Source organism: Poeciliopsis prolifica, unplaced genomic scaffold (genome assembly GCF_027474105.1).
Source record: "Poeciliopsis prolifica strain line A6 unplaced genomic scaffold, Auburn_PproV2 SCAFFOLD003, whole genome shotgun sequence".
Taxonomy (NCBI): Eukaryota; Metazoa; Chordata; class Actinopteri; order Cyprinodontiformes; family Poeciliidae; genus Poeciliopsis; species Poeciliopsis prolifica.
Genome location: NW_026562378.1, coordinates 11,112,971 through 11,130,252, shown reverse-complemented (window position 1 = coordinate 11,130,252; position 17,282 = coordinate 11,112,971). Strand labels below are relative to the sequence as shown.

Genomic DNA, 17,282 nt, shown 5'->3' with positions numbered 1-17,282 from the left:
ACACACACCCACACACCCCCCCCCCCCCCACACACACACACACACACACACATGCACGTGCGTGCGCACACACTCCCATCCACATATTGTAAGCACAAACAGGAATAATCAGAGCATGCTCCTCTTTCCATTCTGATGGCTACAAACTTGGACCAGCCTTCGCTCCCCACAAACATCAGGGAGCCTTGGTCACTCATGATGCTGCCAATATACTTCCTCCAACCGTCTTCAACTGTATCTACCACAAAACACAAAAAAGGCCAAGAGAAACTTGTGTTTAAAAAAGAACCTGGAACAGATTTCCAAGTAGAGGAATGTCTTGGTTAGTGGTTTTGATGTGCTTTCAATGCTTCAACATTCCTTTTTTTCACTCTTTTGGAAGTTGATCACTATGTTTATTTACAGATTTAGTTTTCTTTTTTTTTAATGACAAAAATCAACCAGTCTTTTGGTGGCTCCTCAGCCGTACTGACTCATATTTGGCTCATTATGTGATGTGTAGGGGAAACCACCCGACCTTGACCCATAATAGATTTAGATTATAAATAAAGAAAAATAAAGAACTTATTTCTCCAAATTATGTATTGTATTTAATTGGTTAATCATATCACACTACTCCACATAGAAACCAATAAAACAAGAGATCTTCAGCAGAATATTGATCCCTTATTTGATCCCTCTCTGTTCGCTATTTACCACCAAACATAAAGCATCAGCGCAGGTGAAAGGAATTTGATTCATGACTGAGACTCTGGGCGGTATTGATTATGAGATGCTGTGTATCATGATCCATCTAACTAAGAATCTGATCAATAGCGTTCTCCGTTAGCCTTCTGGTGTTGCATCTGATTTCAGGCTGCATCACATGCATCATTTCAACACCTTAGTCTGCAATCTACAAGAAATTATTGAAGTCAGATTTAAATTAAATATTCTGTTCAATTTTTAAATTCTCTGTTTTGACTTAATTTACAAAACACGCAAATTCTTCCTGCTGAGTGTCGACTCAGCCTTTTGGCAAAATGGGTGAAGGAAAACTTTTGATTGAGAAAGTCACAGCAAGAACCGGAGAGTACGCTTATTTATTCACGCAGACTGCCTAAAACCCTCCCATTAGATTAGACTAATTTCCCTCAGGCAGAGTGAAATAAAGTGGCTGTCTGATGCTGCCCTTCCTGGCCCACCTGGGGATCCTTACAGCAGCAAGCAGGATTGATGAAGCAGACATCTGCACAATGCTCTCTGTATATTGCCCTTGTCCCTGCATAAACCCTCAGAGTAAGGCAGAGAAGTTTTCACAACCACTTTTACTGCTGTGATGTTAATTTTTCTGTTTTAAGTAAGAATATATCTATTTTGTCATGTTTGTTTAATCGTAGATGTAGTCACCTGAAAAGCTACTAGACCTGCAGACTATGTAAATTTGAATTTGCTACAGATGTGGTTTGTTGCTAATATACTAACTTTAATTATTCTGTAGCTGCAAAACAATTATTTAAGATTAAATCTACCCACACACCCAAAAACACAAGCTTCAACATGCAGATGATCTCTAGTGGTAACACAAAACACCAGAGTCCTTTTAGGCCTCTTTGCAAGTTTGCAAATAAAAGAGAAATAAAACGGAAAAAAAACAAACAGTTAGTCAGCAATTCAGTGGAAAATGTGCAAAGTTGATTAATGTATTCGTGTCAGTCAAATCTTTAGGGCATCCTAAGTGAGTGTCCTCAGTTTAATTTTCAGATTCTAGAAACTGCAGAAAGACTTTTGGGATATTTAAGAAAAAAAATGTGGAAAGACTCGAAAAATCAAAACAAATGGAAGGTTTTTTTTGTACCGAGGATCTGTGCAGACGATGTCAATGTCCCTCAAATGCTGCATGTCTAGTGTAGTGTAAAACCTGTTGGCTGCTCAGATAATGTCCCTGCTGTGATGTCACTGCAATATGCACACAAAAAAGAAATGGGGGGGGGGAATTATCTTCTATAAAACTTTATTAAACTTTTTTTTTGGTGAAATCCTGAAGTGAAAATCCACATTTTATTACTAGGTTGTGTGTTTATGGCTAATGAAAATTTGTTGGTAAAAAAAAAAAAAAAAAACATAAAAATGCACCTCTGTAAAACATCTTGAATGAACAAAGACCATATGTCATTTTTTAAAAAGTTTATTTGTCATTGTGATATTCACCACAGGAAAAATATGACATCTTATCTATGATATTATGCAGCTGCGATTTAAATTGCAGCTATGTTTACACAATGCTTATAATTTTATGGTCTCCATCTTTGCTGTTGGCCTGCTGAACAGGCAGATGCACATGGCAGACATCCCCAGAGACAGTGCAGCAGTAAAATAGAGCTGCTGGAAGAAAGCTAGCAGGAGCAACCTATAGCTCATCTAGCCAAACAACCACCTTCACTGTGTCTGCTGTGTACAAACACGTAACCCAGAAGCAAAATATGATCAAGAAGCACACCAATGCACTGACATGCAGGCCTGGTGCACTACAATGTTGTCAGATGGGGCTTTATGGCTCTGCAAGTGAATACAAATAAAGGGAAAATTGTTCCTACAGAGACAATGAACATGGCTACTTCAAGTGGAAATAGACTGATCGTCTCTTCCTGATCATATTCATGAACTCTTTTTTTTTTTTTTTTCCTGGATGAAATTTCCAGTCTTGTGACTTTTTGATGCACAGCCCAGTGACTCATAGCACCCTTCTTCCAATAGGTCTGCAGTATGCTTGGGCCATAATTCTCTCTGGTAACTACTTTCTCCAAACACTGACACAACAATTTCAAACATTATACACATCAGATCGTTATTAGCACACTAAAAATCCTATCAAGAAGAGTTATGAGTCATATGTTGTTTATTCGGAACAAAATAACACCATCATCTCTGCGCTTGTAAGGTGCAAAATATATTGTCTGATCACTCTCCTTGTAAAATGTAAAGTATGAAGATTTTCACAAGAAAACAGATGACAAAAATCAGAAACTGTATTTGCCCTTGAGCAACAAAAGTCTGATCTGTTTAGATCTCATATGCATGTACATCATGTTGACAAGGTGGACTAAAGCATAGGGCACTACTGTAGCACGTCACCGCTTTAACACTTTTGTTTTGAAAACATTTTTTTGGACACTGTGGGGGCACAGGGACGAAGCATGCAGCCCATGTGCTGAGGTCCCAGTCCAGTTCTCTATCACAGGTTCGATTCTTGGCCTGTTCACCGTTGCTGCATGTCTCCTGTCTCTCTCACAGCCCATTTTCCTGTCACTACTAAATAAAAGTCACTGGGATTTTAAGAAATCCTTAAAAAAAAAAAAAATCTATTGTTGTCAGTCTATCACAACAACAAGCTCTATATTCTTAAGGTTTTGCTAACGTTAAGTGACAAATTGTGAAAAAGTTGAAGGGAGATTAATAATTTTACTTTGCAATGTAAAACCTGTCAAAGTAAAGCAAAATGCCTTCTTAGTCCGATATTTTAAACCAATCACATGGCTCCATGGCTATTTTTTTTTTCTTTCCTGTGCATGGACACAGTCCATATAGCTCCCTACTATAATCTTCTTTTTTCTACATCTCCTCCCTTAATTTTTTTTCGTAAACATCTGCTGACCCATTTACAGTAAATGTTTAAATGGGAAGCCAACGTGCGGAAAAGGAACGCTGTTTCTCAAGAAGCAGAACGTATAAGTGACCAAAACTAGAGAGCCAAGCCAGAAGACCATGTGGGACACTTCGTCCAAATAAGGTGGACAAAAGGGTTCATTCTAGTGGGGTCCTGGCAGCTGGGGTGGGAGTCACAGTGGAAAAAGGCATTGCTAATTTAAAATAAACATTTCATTCAACTTCCCTCCACTGAGAGTGAGCCAAGTTAGCAAGCTCAAAGCTTTGTTCTTTGCAGAGTTTCTACCCCATTCTCCAAGCATTTTGTTGACGGTGTACCTTTAGGTAGACTGGAACCTGATTATTACTATTGCATCAACGAAAAAGTGCGGAAATGAAACTGCAAGTGGTTTAAGGGTGGAGATTTAACTTTACAAAGAACAAAACACTGTCTCATCACTAGAGATATTCTCAAATGTTGTCAGAAATTTCCCTCTTTCCTTATCTAACACCTTGTCTCCATTGAGTAGGATGTCTTCAGTTTTTAAATTTTAAATTTAGATTTAAGCAATCTGTCATCCATTGTTCATGTTGTTGGTTTATGGTTTGGTGTACGCTGCTGCTCTTCAATCAAAGAAGAAGTTTCCACTGATGTCAATCTGAGCATGTTTTTTTCTACTTTTTGGGCTTTGTCTCCATGACCAGCAGACCAGCATGTTGCTTCATGTGCTGATTTAACCAACCTCTTTGTGCCTTCTGTGTTTACCTGGAGAAGCACTTTGAGTAAGCAATGCTAGAAACTCTGAACAATGCCATTCTTCAAGCGTCAAGACCAGATTGAGGTAATGCAGGATTTTTGAAGCCTTGTACGAACGGAGTCTTTAAGCCGCAGCACACAGTGATGAATCACATGCTATTTTCCAGGCTGTGGGACCTAGGTGGTTTGGGGGTAGTTTATTCTAGGTCCAAAGAACTAAGGCCATTGTTCGGATCATGCAAATCGGCTGCGACTCCCTGCAAAACAAGCTGAGCCACAGTATTGTAAGCGGCCTCACATGTGAAGTCTGACCTGAACCCACAGCCATGTGGGGTGAGACTGGGGCTGACAGGCAGAGGGTGGGAGCAAACAGGTCACCGGCAGGGGAAAAGTGATGAAAAGGCACCAGCTTCAATATGTCTGGTCACTTATGTCTGTCAGTCTGCCTCAGGGCAGCTTTAGCTACAATGCAACTTATCACCATCAATATGTGTTTGAATGACTGACTTCAGGGTAAGCGCTTTGGAGTCCTCAGACTTGATAAAGTGCAATGCAAATTTACCATTTTTACCATAAGATAATTTTTTTTTACCAGCACAAGATAATGGTCAGAAAATGTTCCGACATGTTTTAGTTTAGTTTGAGATTCTGCAGCTTTGAAGGTGATAGCACTGAAATTAATAGATTAGAATATTGATGGTTTAGTCAATGTGGTCATTCTAGCTGTCTCCACATGTAAACCAAATCATTAAAAGTGAGCTCATTCTAAATTTTCTATCATTCAGAAGCTCTAAGGAAGGTGTGCATTGCCAATGTGTGAGAATTTCTGGATGTAAATTTGTACCCAGTATGATGCACATGTGAACGCACAAGTTACGACCTGAAACATGTACGATTCCTCCTCATCAACCAGCGATTCAATTAAGTAAATGAAACTGTGTTAATCTTTGCCTGCATTGTCATTCTTTTTCCATCAATAAGGCAGTAAAAGTTTTTTTGTCCCCTTATGTCCTTATTTTCATTGACTGTTGCCTCGGCATTATGCTCTTGATGCACATGGCCCTTTCTCAGTTGCAACCCTCAGGCACCCGTTAACCTTCCTCTCTCGCCTGTCCTGCCAGCACAACAAAACTCCCAACAACCAGGACACGGCATCAGAGTCAAGATGCTTTGCTGAGTCTGAGAGTGGACAGATGGGATCCCCTTTGAGTTGGTAGTTCAATGTCTGCCCTCCATAAAGCCTCCTCAAAAAGTTTATGGACAGCAGAGCGAGCACCACAAAGCAGGGAAGGAACAACATCCGCTCACCAGCACTGAATATTTCTGATAGAAATCCTTTAAATGCTTCAGTCTACAGGTGGAAAACAACACACTGAGCTACCACTGAAACAGCACCTGTAGCATTTTATTTACAGCGCGACATCTAAATATACATTTTTCTGACAGCCGCGGATCACTGTGCTTGTTTTCACCGAGACATGTGCAGCACAAATGTTGTTTATTCCAACGATCCGTGGATTTAACGCCGGTGGCAGACTGCGTGATGCTTTCACTGCACTCTGTGTTTGGTAGCTGGATCCTTGGCTCTACTTGCCGTCCAAGATATCAACAGCACATTTTTATTCCTTCATGGGGGGTGGAGGGGCTTTTGGGCCAGCTGGCAGGGTTACAAGCAAAGCAGGAAGGCTAAATCCATCCCCCCCTGACAAGCACAACAAACTGAGTCTTCTCAAAACACACAAGCAGCAGTGCTCCTTCAGGGCAGAGCGGCCACTGAGCAAACAGTTTGATCAGCAAAGTATATTGCCACACATACAGCACAAAACTGCCCTGACATAATGAAACAAATGTATTTTAACTGCTGGTTACAAAAGAATAAAAGTAAACACAGTGAAATAGTATACACAAAGGAAATAAGTAGGACATTTTGAAGAAGTTGACTTTGTGTTTTGAGTAATTTAAGCTTTCAATTTCATGTGTTCAGTGTATATTCAAGGGCAACAGACGTCAGCAACATAGAAAACCCCAATAAAAAAAAACTGTTATTTTGTATTAAACAGTCTACGCTGCCTCTGCCAGGTCTTTTCTTGAGCCTGTTATATTCAGGAAGGATGACATTTCTACCAAAGGCTGGAGTCCAGCATTATGTTCTGTCTCTGTGCAGTTGTACAAATGTTTAATGAATGTCAAAGACGCTAGTTAGTTGACCGACGCGCCACGTTGCACTCCTGATGATGCACCAATCAGAATTTTGTGGCCTTTTTATATTTCCGATTTTTAAAGAAAACCCCTGCTGATTCAGATTTTTCTTTAGAACTACAATATTAGTTCTAAAGAAAGTACAAAAATGCACTTTAAGTACTTTGTTTAAGCTTCCCTGTCGAAACACTTCAGTAAAATGGAAATGATTACATTTTAAGCCATGTTTATCATCTGATATTAGCACTTAATCCCGTTTGCCTGCCTAGCATTGCTACAACAGCAGAAGCTGTTGTGTGTCAGTCTGAATGAACCTGGGGATTTTAAGACCCACAGGTCACATATTTTTTCAAAGGACCTGAAACAGACAGGAAGATTAAACATTATGTACGCTTATGTATGATGTGTCACTGATTAAAACAAGAACAGACTGTTGACTTCAAGCCAATACCAAAGACCACCTGAATTTACCGTGCATCTCTAGCCACAGGTTAAATTATCTACTAAATAAAAAATCTTGGTTGGAATTAGCCACGAAGTCCCACTGCAGACAGTGATTTTTATTTGTTTTACCTGGAGCAATCGAAAATAAATTCAAGAGACAGGTGACTGCTTGTAACAGAGAGGAAAATCTTAGCAAAGGTCTGAGGGGGATAGGAGAGAAGGATGAGACTAATTGTCATCTTAATAGAAAACAAACCAGCGGAGACTTAGGTTAAACAACGTCAGCCAGAGGAAAGCTGGATGTTAAATTATTTAGCTTACACACAGGATGCAGTACTTTATTTCAGCTCCTAATAAAATGCAGGTGCTGTAGCGGGAAAGATGTAGCCCAAGGCAGAACCAGGTGTTCTGCATGTGCTTTCCCCAGCTTTAGAAATGCAAATGACCACATTATTATTGTTCATGTCCTTCTTTGTGTTTCCTCAAATTGTTCGTGCCGCGTCCCCTTAAGCGGCGCCCTTGGTCTGGCCGGCTGCCGTAAGCAGAGCCTGCTGAGATTACAGATTGTTCTTTTTTTGTTTGTTTGTTTTGTTTTAAACCCCTTACATCTTTTCTTGGCTGAACACACCAGATTGTCCTTTGCTAAGCTCCACTCTGCCCTCATCCCTGTCCATCTAAAAAAATAATGATTATCACTGGGGAGTCAGACTCATCTGACCACACACTTAAACAGAATAGCTATATAAAGAGATAAGATATTCATTCAGGTCACAGAGCTTAGGTACGCATGAAAAACAGAAGAACCACTATTCTGAAAATGGCAGCAGATGCACCAGACCCATGAGTCAAAACTTTAACAGATGCAGTCGCAACTAAAGTAGGTCCTTGTGGGAAAATGGCGCTCTCCACTGTGGAGCAGCATTTCATGTGACGGGAGTCTGAGCTAGTAGTGGTTCGCCTTGTAAAGAAGCCAATGTATGTTTCATATTTGTCCCAAATATCCACTAGCTGTTGGTCAACCATGCGGGTGTTACTTTTCAAAAATGATAGCTCCTGTTTGCTTCTTGTGTAATTTACGTCGCTTGAGTGTGTCTGCTGCAATAAGGTCAGATCAAACAAGTTACTTAGAGAAATATATCTCATATTCATGCCAGATTTATAGTTATATTTTAAACTCATGCCAGTACAAGTGAAATACTACAAAGCAAGCATAACTCATTAGAAAGGGATTCCAAATAAATCTCTCAATTTTCTAAAAGGACAGTAGAAAAACTAATTGAAGATCAGCAATGTACTACAAGCACATCCTCTTCTAACTGTTAGCATGGCGGTGGAGGGGTGATGACCTGGGTTTGATTTGCAGTGACATAACATTGGCACCTTGCAGTCTCTTACTGTGGCGGTTCATTAGGAACCGCTGTCTGGCATGTTTTAGGTGTCTCCTTGCTGCCACACACCAGACTTATTTAACTAGGTGACTTACAGGCTTCCACAGCACTAGATGACATCGAGAGGAGGTCATAAAATAATTTTAATCAGGTGTGCAGGAATCATTTAAAACATGCAGGCCAGTCTCCACAGTGTAATAGAATATTCTGCTTGGTTGACTAAGTAAGAATCACCCAATAACACTTAAACAAGCTGAGTAATTAGACCTACTATGCATAGTGCAACCGATACAGGAGATATTATAGACCAAACAAAGCAACCAATAAATTTACTTCTCAATATAAGAGGGACTTCAGGACTTTGATACCAATCAGAGACGTCTGTCCAGTGGACACCGTTAGCACTTTTTTATGTTTTATGAAAGACATCATAAAACAAGATGTTAGTTGTTTCTCTGTAAAGTACAGTGATTGTGTACATGTTTTGCTGAAACAATTTCACCACAGCCTACTTGTAAATTCACCAAATGCCTAACATATCACTTATTTTCGTTTGAAGAAACCCTGTGATGCTCTGGTTCTTCATCTTCTAATTACCAGCTGAAGACGAGACAGAAGCTGCCCTCACCATGGGACGGAGTTTCAATGGCCACTTCAGTCCTACACCCCAAACTCTGGTAGGCGACCAATCACCCAGGTGAACATCTCTTTATATTTCTGCTGATGCTTATTAATCCAACATGACACACAATGCTGCACAAAATGCACAGGCACACATTTTTTGGCTGTTGCTTTATTCCTAGCATTTGCCCACCATGTCCATCTGACCCAGTAACCCAGTTTATAAAGACGTTGTGGGGATGGGAAAGGAAATGGACAGGAGCTCACTTCACAGGAGCCATAAAGCCCCAGGCAGTTGTTGAGGCCTGTTGAGCTATGAAACATTGATCACATCAATGCAATGACATGACATTAGATATGTTGTTAGCATTTGGTTGGAAACTCAATGAAAATATTTGTGCATGAGACGAAGAATACATGTCTGGAAACTGGCTGCTTTTGAACTAAGCAACATTTAAGAGCTTTTAAGGTTAAAGCTGCAGGCTTCATTTACAGCTGAAATAGTGTTTTAATAGCATTGGGATGTCATGTCATAGCTTGACTTGTTGTTATGTTTGTCTTCTGAACCAGGATTCTACCAAGGTTTAGAAAATAATCAGGATTGGCTGAAAGTCATTGTTACTCTGACAACAAGAAAAATACACACTAACATCAGACTTAACTTAGAGCTTTACGAGCAGAGAGAGAACACAAACTTCTGAACAAAGTTATTTAAACCAAATGCAGAAGCCACCTGTGTGGGAAAACACAAAGACTCGTCCTCCGGTCAATCGGGAATAGTTTAGACAGTTACACTGTGGACAAAAGCACATAAACCTTTTCTTAAAGTAAACGGAAACAACATCTCGCTTCAAAGACTGGGTAACCAAGGACATGTGCTGTTTCTTTAAGTCCTCCAAATAGAAAAGAAACAAAACAGGATGGTTTTAGCTCACATGATACATCCAGATATAGCCTCAACAGGGAGGTTAGTTTATTTGATCAAACAAGACACCTTCAAACCACAACAAGGCATCAATAGTGATTATTATATGGGTCTTTCTTTTTTTTTTTTATTACACCTTCTTGTTTGGACAGAAAGGAATTTTGTTCTTTCTATGTCTGTTGTTTTTGTTTTTCTTTGAACACTATAAAAGTTGTCTCAATTCAGAAACAATATTTTGATGTTCCTGCTTTTGAAAACTTGCCATAAGCTAGTTAAGTAGCGTGTGACAGATTGTGTTCATGTTGTTTTTGTCCCAGATAGGGCCAGTCTGGATAGGAGAAGAAATCCAGAACGTATTTCCACAGGTTTAGAAATGGGTATATTTAGAGAAACAGACCCAAATTAGAATAGATTTACTTGGTTCTGCTTCTGGCTAAGATGTTCCACTCCTTTGGCGTGTCACAAAAAGTTGAGAATATAATGCAAATAATGGACAACATGACCATCATTTGTCATCAGTAATTGTGACAGCAATTAAAATGCCTCGTTCAATAGATGCTGATTTATAACATCTGACGTCACATGAAACAATTGGGTGTTCAATTTGTGAACAACGGTAGCAAATACGCTAGAGAAAACTCAAGTTTTTCTCTTAGCCCAGATGAGACTGGTACCAAATAAATACTGTCGTGTTTCTTGCAGCAGCTTCTAACGACGTCACTGCTTCCAGCTACAGGGCCAGCAATTTCATGGGACCTGCTTTTTTCAGCCCAAATGTGTGGAGCGGCTTTTAGATAAGGTGCCTGGCACAGTGTCAGGAGGAGACAAAGGTCGTGCAAAACCGCAAGGAAGGTTGGCCCAGCTGAGAGAGGGTGAGGAGGGCAGGTAGTGAGAAACAGCAGGTTTCTCCATTCCTTAAGGCGAGTTCTTAATGACTTCCAGACATCTGCTTTCAGAGACTCACATGTCTAGACCGCAGCTACACTTTCTATGCAAGTCAGCATGCCGATTTGGTCAAAAACATACACACACAAATACTTTTGGTGCCTTTCAAAAGTATTTCTACCTCTCAGACATTTCTGAATTTTCAAAATGTTTTACTGAGATTTTATGTGACAGAACATCACAAAAAAAAAGCTCATGATTGAAAAGAAAACTGATGAATGTTGTTTTTTTTTTGCCTTATCACTTTTACATAATAAATCAGTTGTATTCACAGCCCCTTATGACACCCTTAATAAGGCAGTGAACCTAATTAGTAAATTGCAGGTGTGTGATGGCCACTGCTTGTTAGAGAACATCAGTGAACAAACAGCGTCTTAAAGACCAAGGAACACAGAAAGCAGGTCAGCGATAAAGTTGTGGAGAAGTTAAAAGCAGGATTAACTTATCAAACTTATCAAAAACTTCTGACTTTTAACAGAGAAATGTAGGATGGAAAGTAGACAGGCAGCTCAAGGTAACTCTGAAGGAGCTGCAGCTCAATAACCTGCTGGCAAGGCAACGTTTAATAGCGCTAACTCGGGCAAGAAGCCATGCAGAGGTCAAGGCAGTCATGGATGGAGGGGTGAATGGATGGAAGAGGCTTTAACCGGCCGGAGTCATCTCCATGTCAATTTGATTGACGGCAGATTTGCCTGTGATTTACGTCACTGCATGGGAAAAGGCCAGACCTTGCAAACTTCGAACAACAACATCCAAACCACTGCACTGGACCGGTGGACATGTTGTCTGCTATCAGACAGCTGCTCAGAGTGGAGGAGCGTAATCATGAGCTACACCAGGAGCACATGTGTCAGCTTTTAGGGCAGAATGACCGTGACTTCACAGCCCTGCAAGCAGAGAAAAATGGGCATGCAGTGAAGAAACGAGAAACGGTTTAGCTGTGATTAATGTTCTGTCACAGCTACAGTTTTGTACTAACATCAGTTTGCTGTGATGTTTTTTTTTTTTTTATTCTTTGTCTGGGTTTTTCTTTTCAATAAATTTAATGCGTGGAAGTATGCGTAAACCCTTTGGCTGTTAACTAAATCTAAAGTTTGTCCATGTTTAAAAAAGAATAAAGTGTCAGAATATAGATAAGATCATGTCTGGGGTTGCAATGAATTTCTTTGACAAAAGTAAATTTCTGGATTTATTTGAGTACATCATGCACAAGGTCCCTGCATGCTCAATGTTCCTACCTATATTCACACCCAGAGGGGAACACGATGCACTAGCTGGTTCTAGCCAGTTCTGCATTGGCTAGAACCGAACCAGACATTAAACGGCCACAGTGAGACTTAGCGATTGTCAGAGTGGCTTTACGTCTCCTCAGACTGTCTCATATGTTGGGCCTATGGCTGCAAAATCTTTGGATCAGAAGTCAACTCTAAAATCACATTTAACACGGAAAGGCAAACCTTGTAAATGTCCTATTTTATTCGGCACAATAGATCCAAAGAAGAACAAGAGGCCATCATCAATCTTAGTGTTGGCACACAAATATTTTCATCTAAAGAAGAAATCAGACACAATAACAGCATTGGCCAACTTATTTGAAGTGTATTGATGACTTTACATCATTACATCATCAAAATGTAACGTGATGTTGTTACTGGTTTTCTCAATGATTGACTACATGGTGTTTTTATAACTTTGTATTTTTATGATGTAAGACACTTTAAACTGCCATGTTGCCATACAAATAAATGTATTAATTATGCACATATGTAAACATTGCTTATGGAAGGCTAAGTCACTCAAAAAGTTTGCATTCCTTGCAAAAAATAAAATAACATTTAATAACAAATTCAGTTGAAAAATGTGGTTTTTTGCTGCATTCCAGTCATGGTAAGAAAAATTTCCAGACTTTCCAGAGACCATCAAACCGAGCACTTCGCTGTGTCTTGAAAATGGAATCTGACCCACCTTCACAGTGCTGGCAATCACCGATAATTATTATTTCTCCTTTATATTTGACCAAAAATTGAACCAAAAAAAAACTAATTTAGTGTGTACAACAGTGGTTATAAATCGCAGTGATTAATCTCAGTTTTCAGAGATATGCTGTTGAGGACTTACAAACATCAGGATCCTCATCTGATCCATCTGGGCAGTCCTTCTCGCGATCGCAGAGCCAGCCTTTGGAGATGCACGTCACTCCATCCTTACACACAAACTGCTTTGGGCTGCAACTCCTCGGGGCTGAAAAGACAAAAAAAAGTGTTGAAATTAATCATCTATACAAAAATCGTCTCACTGGGGAGTCATTCGCCCTGACAAGGTTTAAGAAGGGCCCTTACTGTTGGACAGAGTAGGAAAAGGATAAATGTGGAAACAATTTTCTTTTTTTGTAAAATTGTTGCATATACATATTCAGATCCGGTTTCCCGGGGAGCTAGTTGCAATGCGCCACGGCCGGATGGCAACAAAAATGTCCAGGTTCAGGTTTCTGTGATGAGAAATCCTACCCACTCTGCCCACAGAGTGCCACACAAAACAAATCAACTCAAGACCTTCTCAGAAAAGCACAAGAGCGTTTAAACTAAACACTATTAAGAAAAGAAAAGTTGGTTTAACTCACAGTAGTCTACAGTATAAGCTTATGTAAACCTGGCTATTGATAGCAAGTCCAACGTTTGCTCTAATGACCACAGGCACCATCATTTCATAACCCTCCTTACAAGGTCTGCACCACATGAGGTTTTTGGATGTCCCAACAAACCACTGCTTTTTTTTCAGTGAAGAAGTATTTAGAGGGAAGCTGGAGCTTCTCTGGGTCTTTCAGTGGAGAAAATCCCAGAACCTGTGAGGGTAGAACAAACCCTGAAGGTTTGATCTTTTTCTCTCCACATCTAAAGCTCTTATTCATGTGTTTTCATGCAGAAACACTGCTATTTGGTCAGTATGAATGGACAAATAAATTTCAAAAATCTAGTCAGATTTTAAGCTAAACTGCCTACTAAACAAATGTATTTTATCTAACGATAAGACAATAACACAACTCAGATAACACAGAGAAGAAAGCCCAGTCTTCTTCAGGGCTTTAAATATAAAACCAGTTGGCCAGGAACCTAAATTTTAGACAGTGAAATAGGTAATGTATTCTAATTATTCATATTTCTCATTTTCAATGCCTATGAGGTCCTAAAAAACCCACTAAAATCCCTGATTTTTTTTTATCCCTGGGGTATCTGTCAACAACATCTTAGAAATGTGTTTTTTGAAAAGCTTCAGGTGTAAAATCAGAAATGACAGCGTTACCTGAGCATAGATTTGAACTCCTGGCTTAGATAGGACAGTTTGGGACAGAAGAGGTTTAGATGATGGGATGAAGTGAATGATAACAGCATTTACATGTACAGCTAGAGCCTCCAACTCCAGCACTAAGAGGGATCATTAAATGGGTTCAACCCAAATACCATAAATTCAATCTGGCATATTACTGCTCCGATCCTCCATCTATCCTCATCTCCTCACCACTTTGAACAGAGTGCTTGCACGAGAGACGAGTCTTTTTTTTTCTTTCTCTCTCTCTCGCAAGTCAGAAGGTTCTGAATTATTCATGACACGCAACCAGGCCCCGGTTGAAGCCCTTCCACTTTGCTCATCATCTTTGCTCTTTGGTGCATGCTTGTTTGTTTGTTTACGAGGTATCGTCACCAGCTGTAGCAGGCGGCAATATGTGAAGTGAGCTGTTTATTCAGACGCTGACATGAGTCGACTCGACGTGTGGTTAACTTTACAGTCGGTAATGGCTGTGGGAGGAGCTGACTCAGTTCACAGGTTGCTGCTGGCTGACAGAAACATGGCAGGGAGAAGAAAAAGTAGGTCAAGAGGTTAGTTAGTTGGATGTGAAGTCTCACAGGGAAAGTCGAGGAAATGCAGAAAGAGCCTGTGGTCTGACTCGCTGCGGCTGGTGTCCAAGTTATCTAAATATGTCTTTTGTTTCTAACTAGTAAAAATTCACAAAACACCAAGAAGGACCACTATTATTTAATTTTAAATGAATCGATGGATTTAAGCACCATGGGTCTTGAGCAACAGCCGCACCGACTTTTGGAGTGAAGTCAAACTTGTGCATTTAAAATGACTCATTGCAACAGGAGGCAAGCCAACAAGTGTGTTTCATGAGTTTTAGGTGCTTTGGATGTCTTGGAAGTCAAGAAAAAACAATAATATGATGCTGCTTCTGTCGGCTAATTTTAAACATCATAAAGAGAAACACTGACAAAGGAGGACAAAAAGCGAGAGATTTAACAGTGGCTGGTGCTGGTGATCCCTTCCTCTAAACTGTTTTTATGTAACTGTGCAAATAAGTAACTGGCAGCCACGTCAGCTGTGATACGCAAGCATATAAAAATCAGTGAACACAATTGGTCGAGGTTTCATTTCACTGACGAGTCAAGAGGTTGCACAGACACCCCATCAAACCACAGTGTCTATTTTCTCCCGAAGGAGGCGCAACAGTTTGCAGGAAAGGAAGTGACAGAAAGCTGAATCAATTGTACTAAAAAAATCTAACTTAAGTGAGTTAAGTGTGCAGCTTTATAGCCGTGTCAATTTAAGCAGACCGTTTGGCATTCGATCCCAGTGTAGGTGACTTTTATACCTTCCTAGCTGTCTAAAGGGTTGACTACAATATGTATTGTCCACCTGTAGACTCCTACTACATAGTAGCTTCCCACTTTCAGTGTGTGAATGTAGTGTGAAGCACAATGGACTAGAAAACGCCAACTATCTATTCTGACCATTTACCATTTTGCCACTTAATAAACCACATTTGTGGGAACTGGCTTATTTTATTTAAGAACAAAAACAAATGTATGCAAAAAGCAATAACTTACTGTAGGCACTGACTTTAGACAGCTAGAAGGAAATCGAATACTTGGTGTGGGGAAATTTGAATTCATTCAAAACTTTTTAAGGCCCAGCAGAGTTAACACCTGAGTTAATTAAAACTGTGTTGTTTCTAGTGACACAATTGTTACATATTTTTCCTCTCAGTTTTGCATTGTTGTAGTTTAGTTTAGCAATGAATAATCCCAAAAAATGCTGCAATCCAATGTTTAAAGAAAAAAAAAATTCTGTAGCTAGTAGTTTAATCTGTGGTTTGACTGAGACCGATTTTATGAGATACAGTAGATGAGGATTTTTCTGATAACCTGTAAACAATTAGCAGATAATAGAAATTAATATCAGGTTCAGATTTATGCATACACACAAAAAAAAATGGCTGACCAGTCCTTGCCGTGCCTAAAGAAGACATTTTTCTGATTGGCGTTCTAAGATGGCACAAGACCAGAAAAAAGGCAGAGCACAGAAAGATACTGACTGCTGATAAGCAAGCAACAGAACTCATCTCTCATAGTTATACAAAATCTAACTTTTGTCTTGCAAAACATGATCAAGAAAGAAGGATTGTAAATAACCTATGTAAATAGGGCATAAGTTAAAAACACTCTGTGGACAAAAGAAAAGAGATTACAGCAAATGATTTATGAAGTATAAGTCAAAAAGTCTCATGGCCTGAATTTCTGTGAATCCTCTGAGCGAGGCTAGAATATTGAGAAGGGATGGTGGAATGTCACACATGCCATCAATAAACCGCCTGTGTTTTGCTTTTTTTTTAACCAAAGTGGAGTCTGTGTGAAATCTGGACCAGATTTCAAATCCAGCGTCCTTTTGCACCCGTCTGCTCAGGGTCCAGGATGAGCTCGGTCTGTTTGTGAGGAAGAGTCCTCTCCTAAGGCAAACACAGGCCTCACCCGCAGCCCATGCACCATTTCCTCCAACACCCACAGAGGAGCTATAAATAAGTCGTAGGTCTGCCTTGAGAGATCAACCGGGCCACTACAAAGCTTCCTGCAGACACTGACACCAGTGCTTCATTACACACCAGCCAGCAGAGTGTGAGAGGATACCAAACAAAAAGTACACCACTGAACTCCAAGTCACAAGGTGCATCTGATCCCATGCCTTTGCACTAAGATCCGTCTGGGTTTGTCACAAGTCAATGATAAACTGTGTTTTGTAAAAACATGAATTTTCCTTAAACTTTTGCAAATTTTGTCCCGTCATAACAACCAACTTCCATGGGTTTTGCAGGGATTTTGCGTGACAGACCAACACAAAGTAGTGCAGAACTTTGACATGAGAGAAATAGGATTTGTGGTTTTCTAAGTGCTTAACAATTAAAAATCTGAAAAGAGCGACGTCATTTGCTTTTATCCCTCATGAGTTGTTAAACTATCTTTCTGCAGTAAATCATTTAGTGTGCAGCGCTATCAGCTTCAGACATTTGGAGATTTGCCCCTTGCTCTTTGCAAAATGCAGCTCTGGA

General features: G+C 39.9%; 1 protein-coding gene across 4 annotated transcripts in view; it reads right to left on the bottom strand.

Annotated features, from left to right (window-relative positions):
• Window positions 1-17,282, bottom strand: part of LOC129358510 (low-density lipoprotein receptor-related protein 1-like) — a 99,065-nt gene that overhangs the window by 68,968 nt on the left and 12,815 nt on the right. For all 4 annotated transcript variants that reach the window (XM_055027624.1, XM_055027626.1, XM_055027625.1 and 1 more), the window contains exon 2: window positions 13,022-13,144. In XM_055027624.1, coding sequence (XP_054883599.1) covers window positions 13,022-13,144 — 123 coding nt within the window. The remainder of the gene's footprint in view (window positions 1-13,021; window positions 13,145-17,282) is intronic.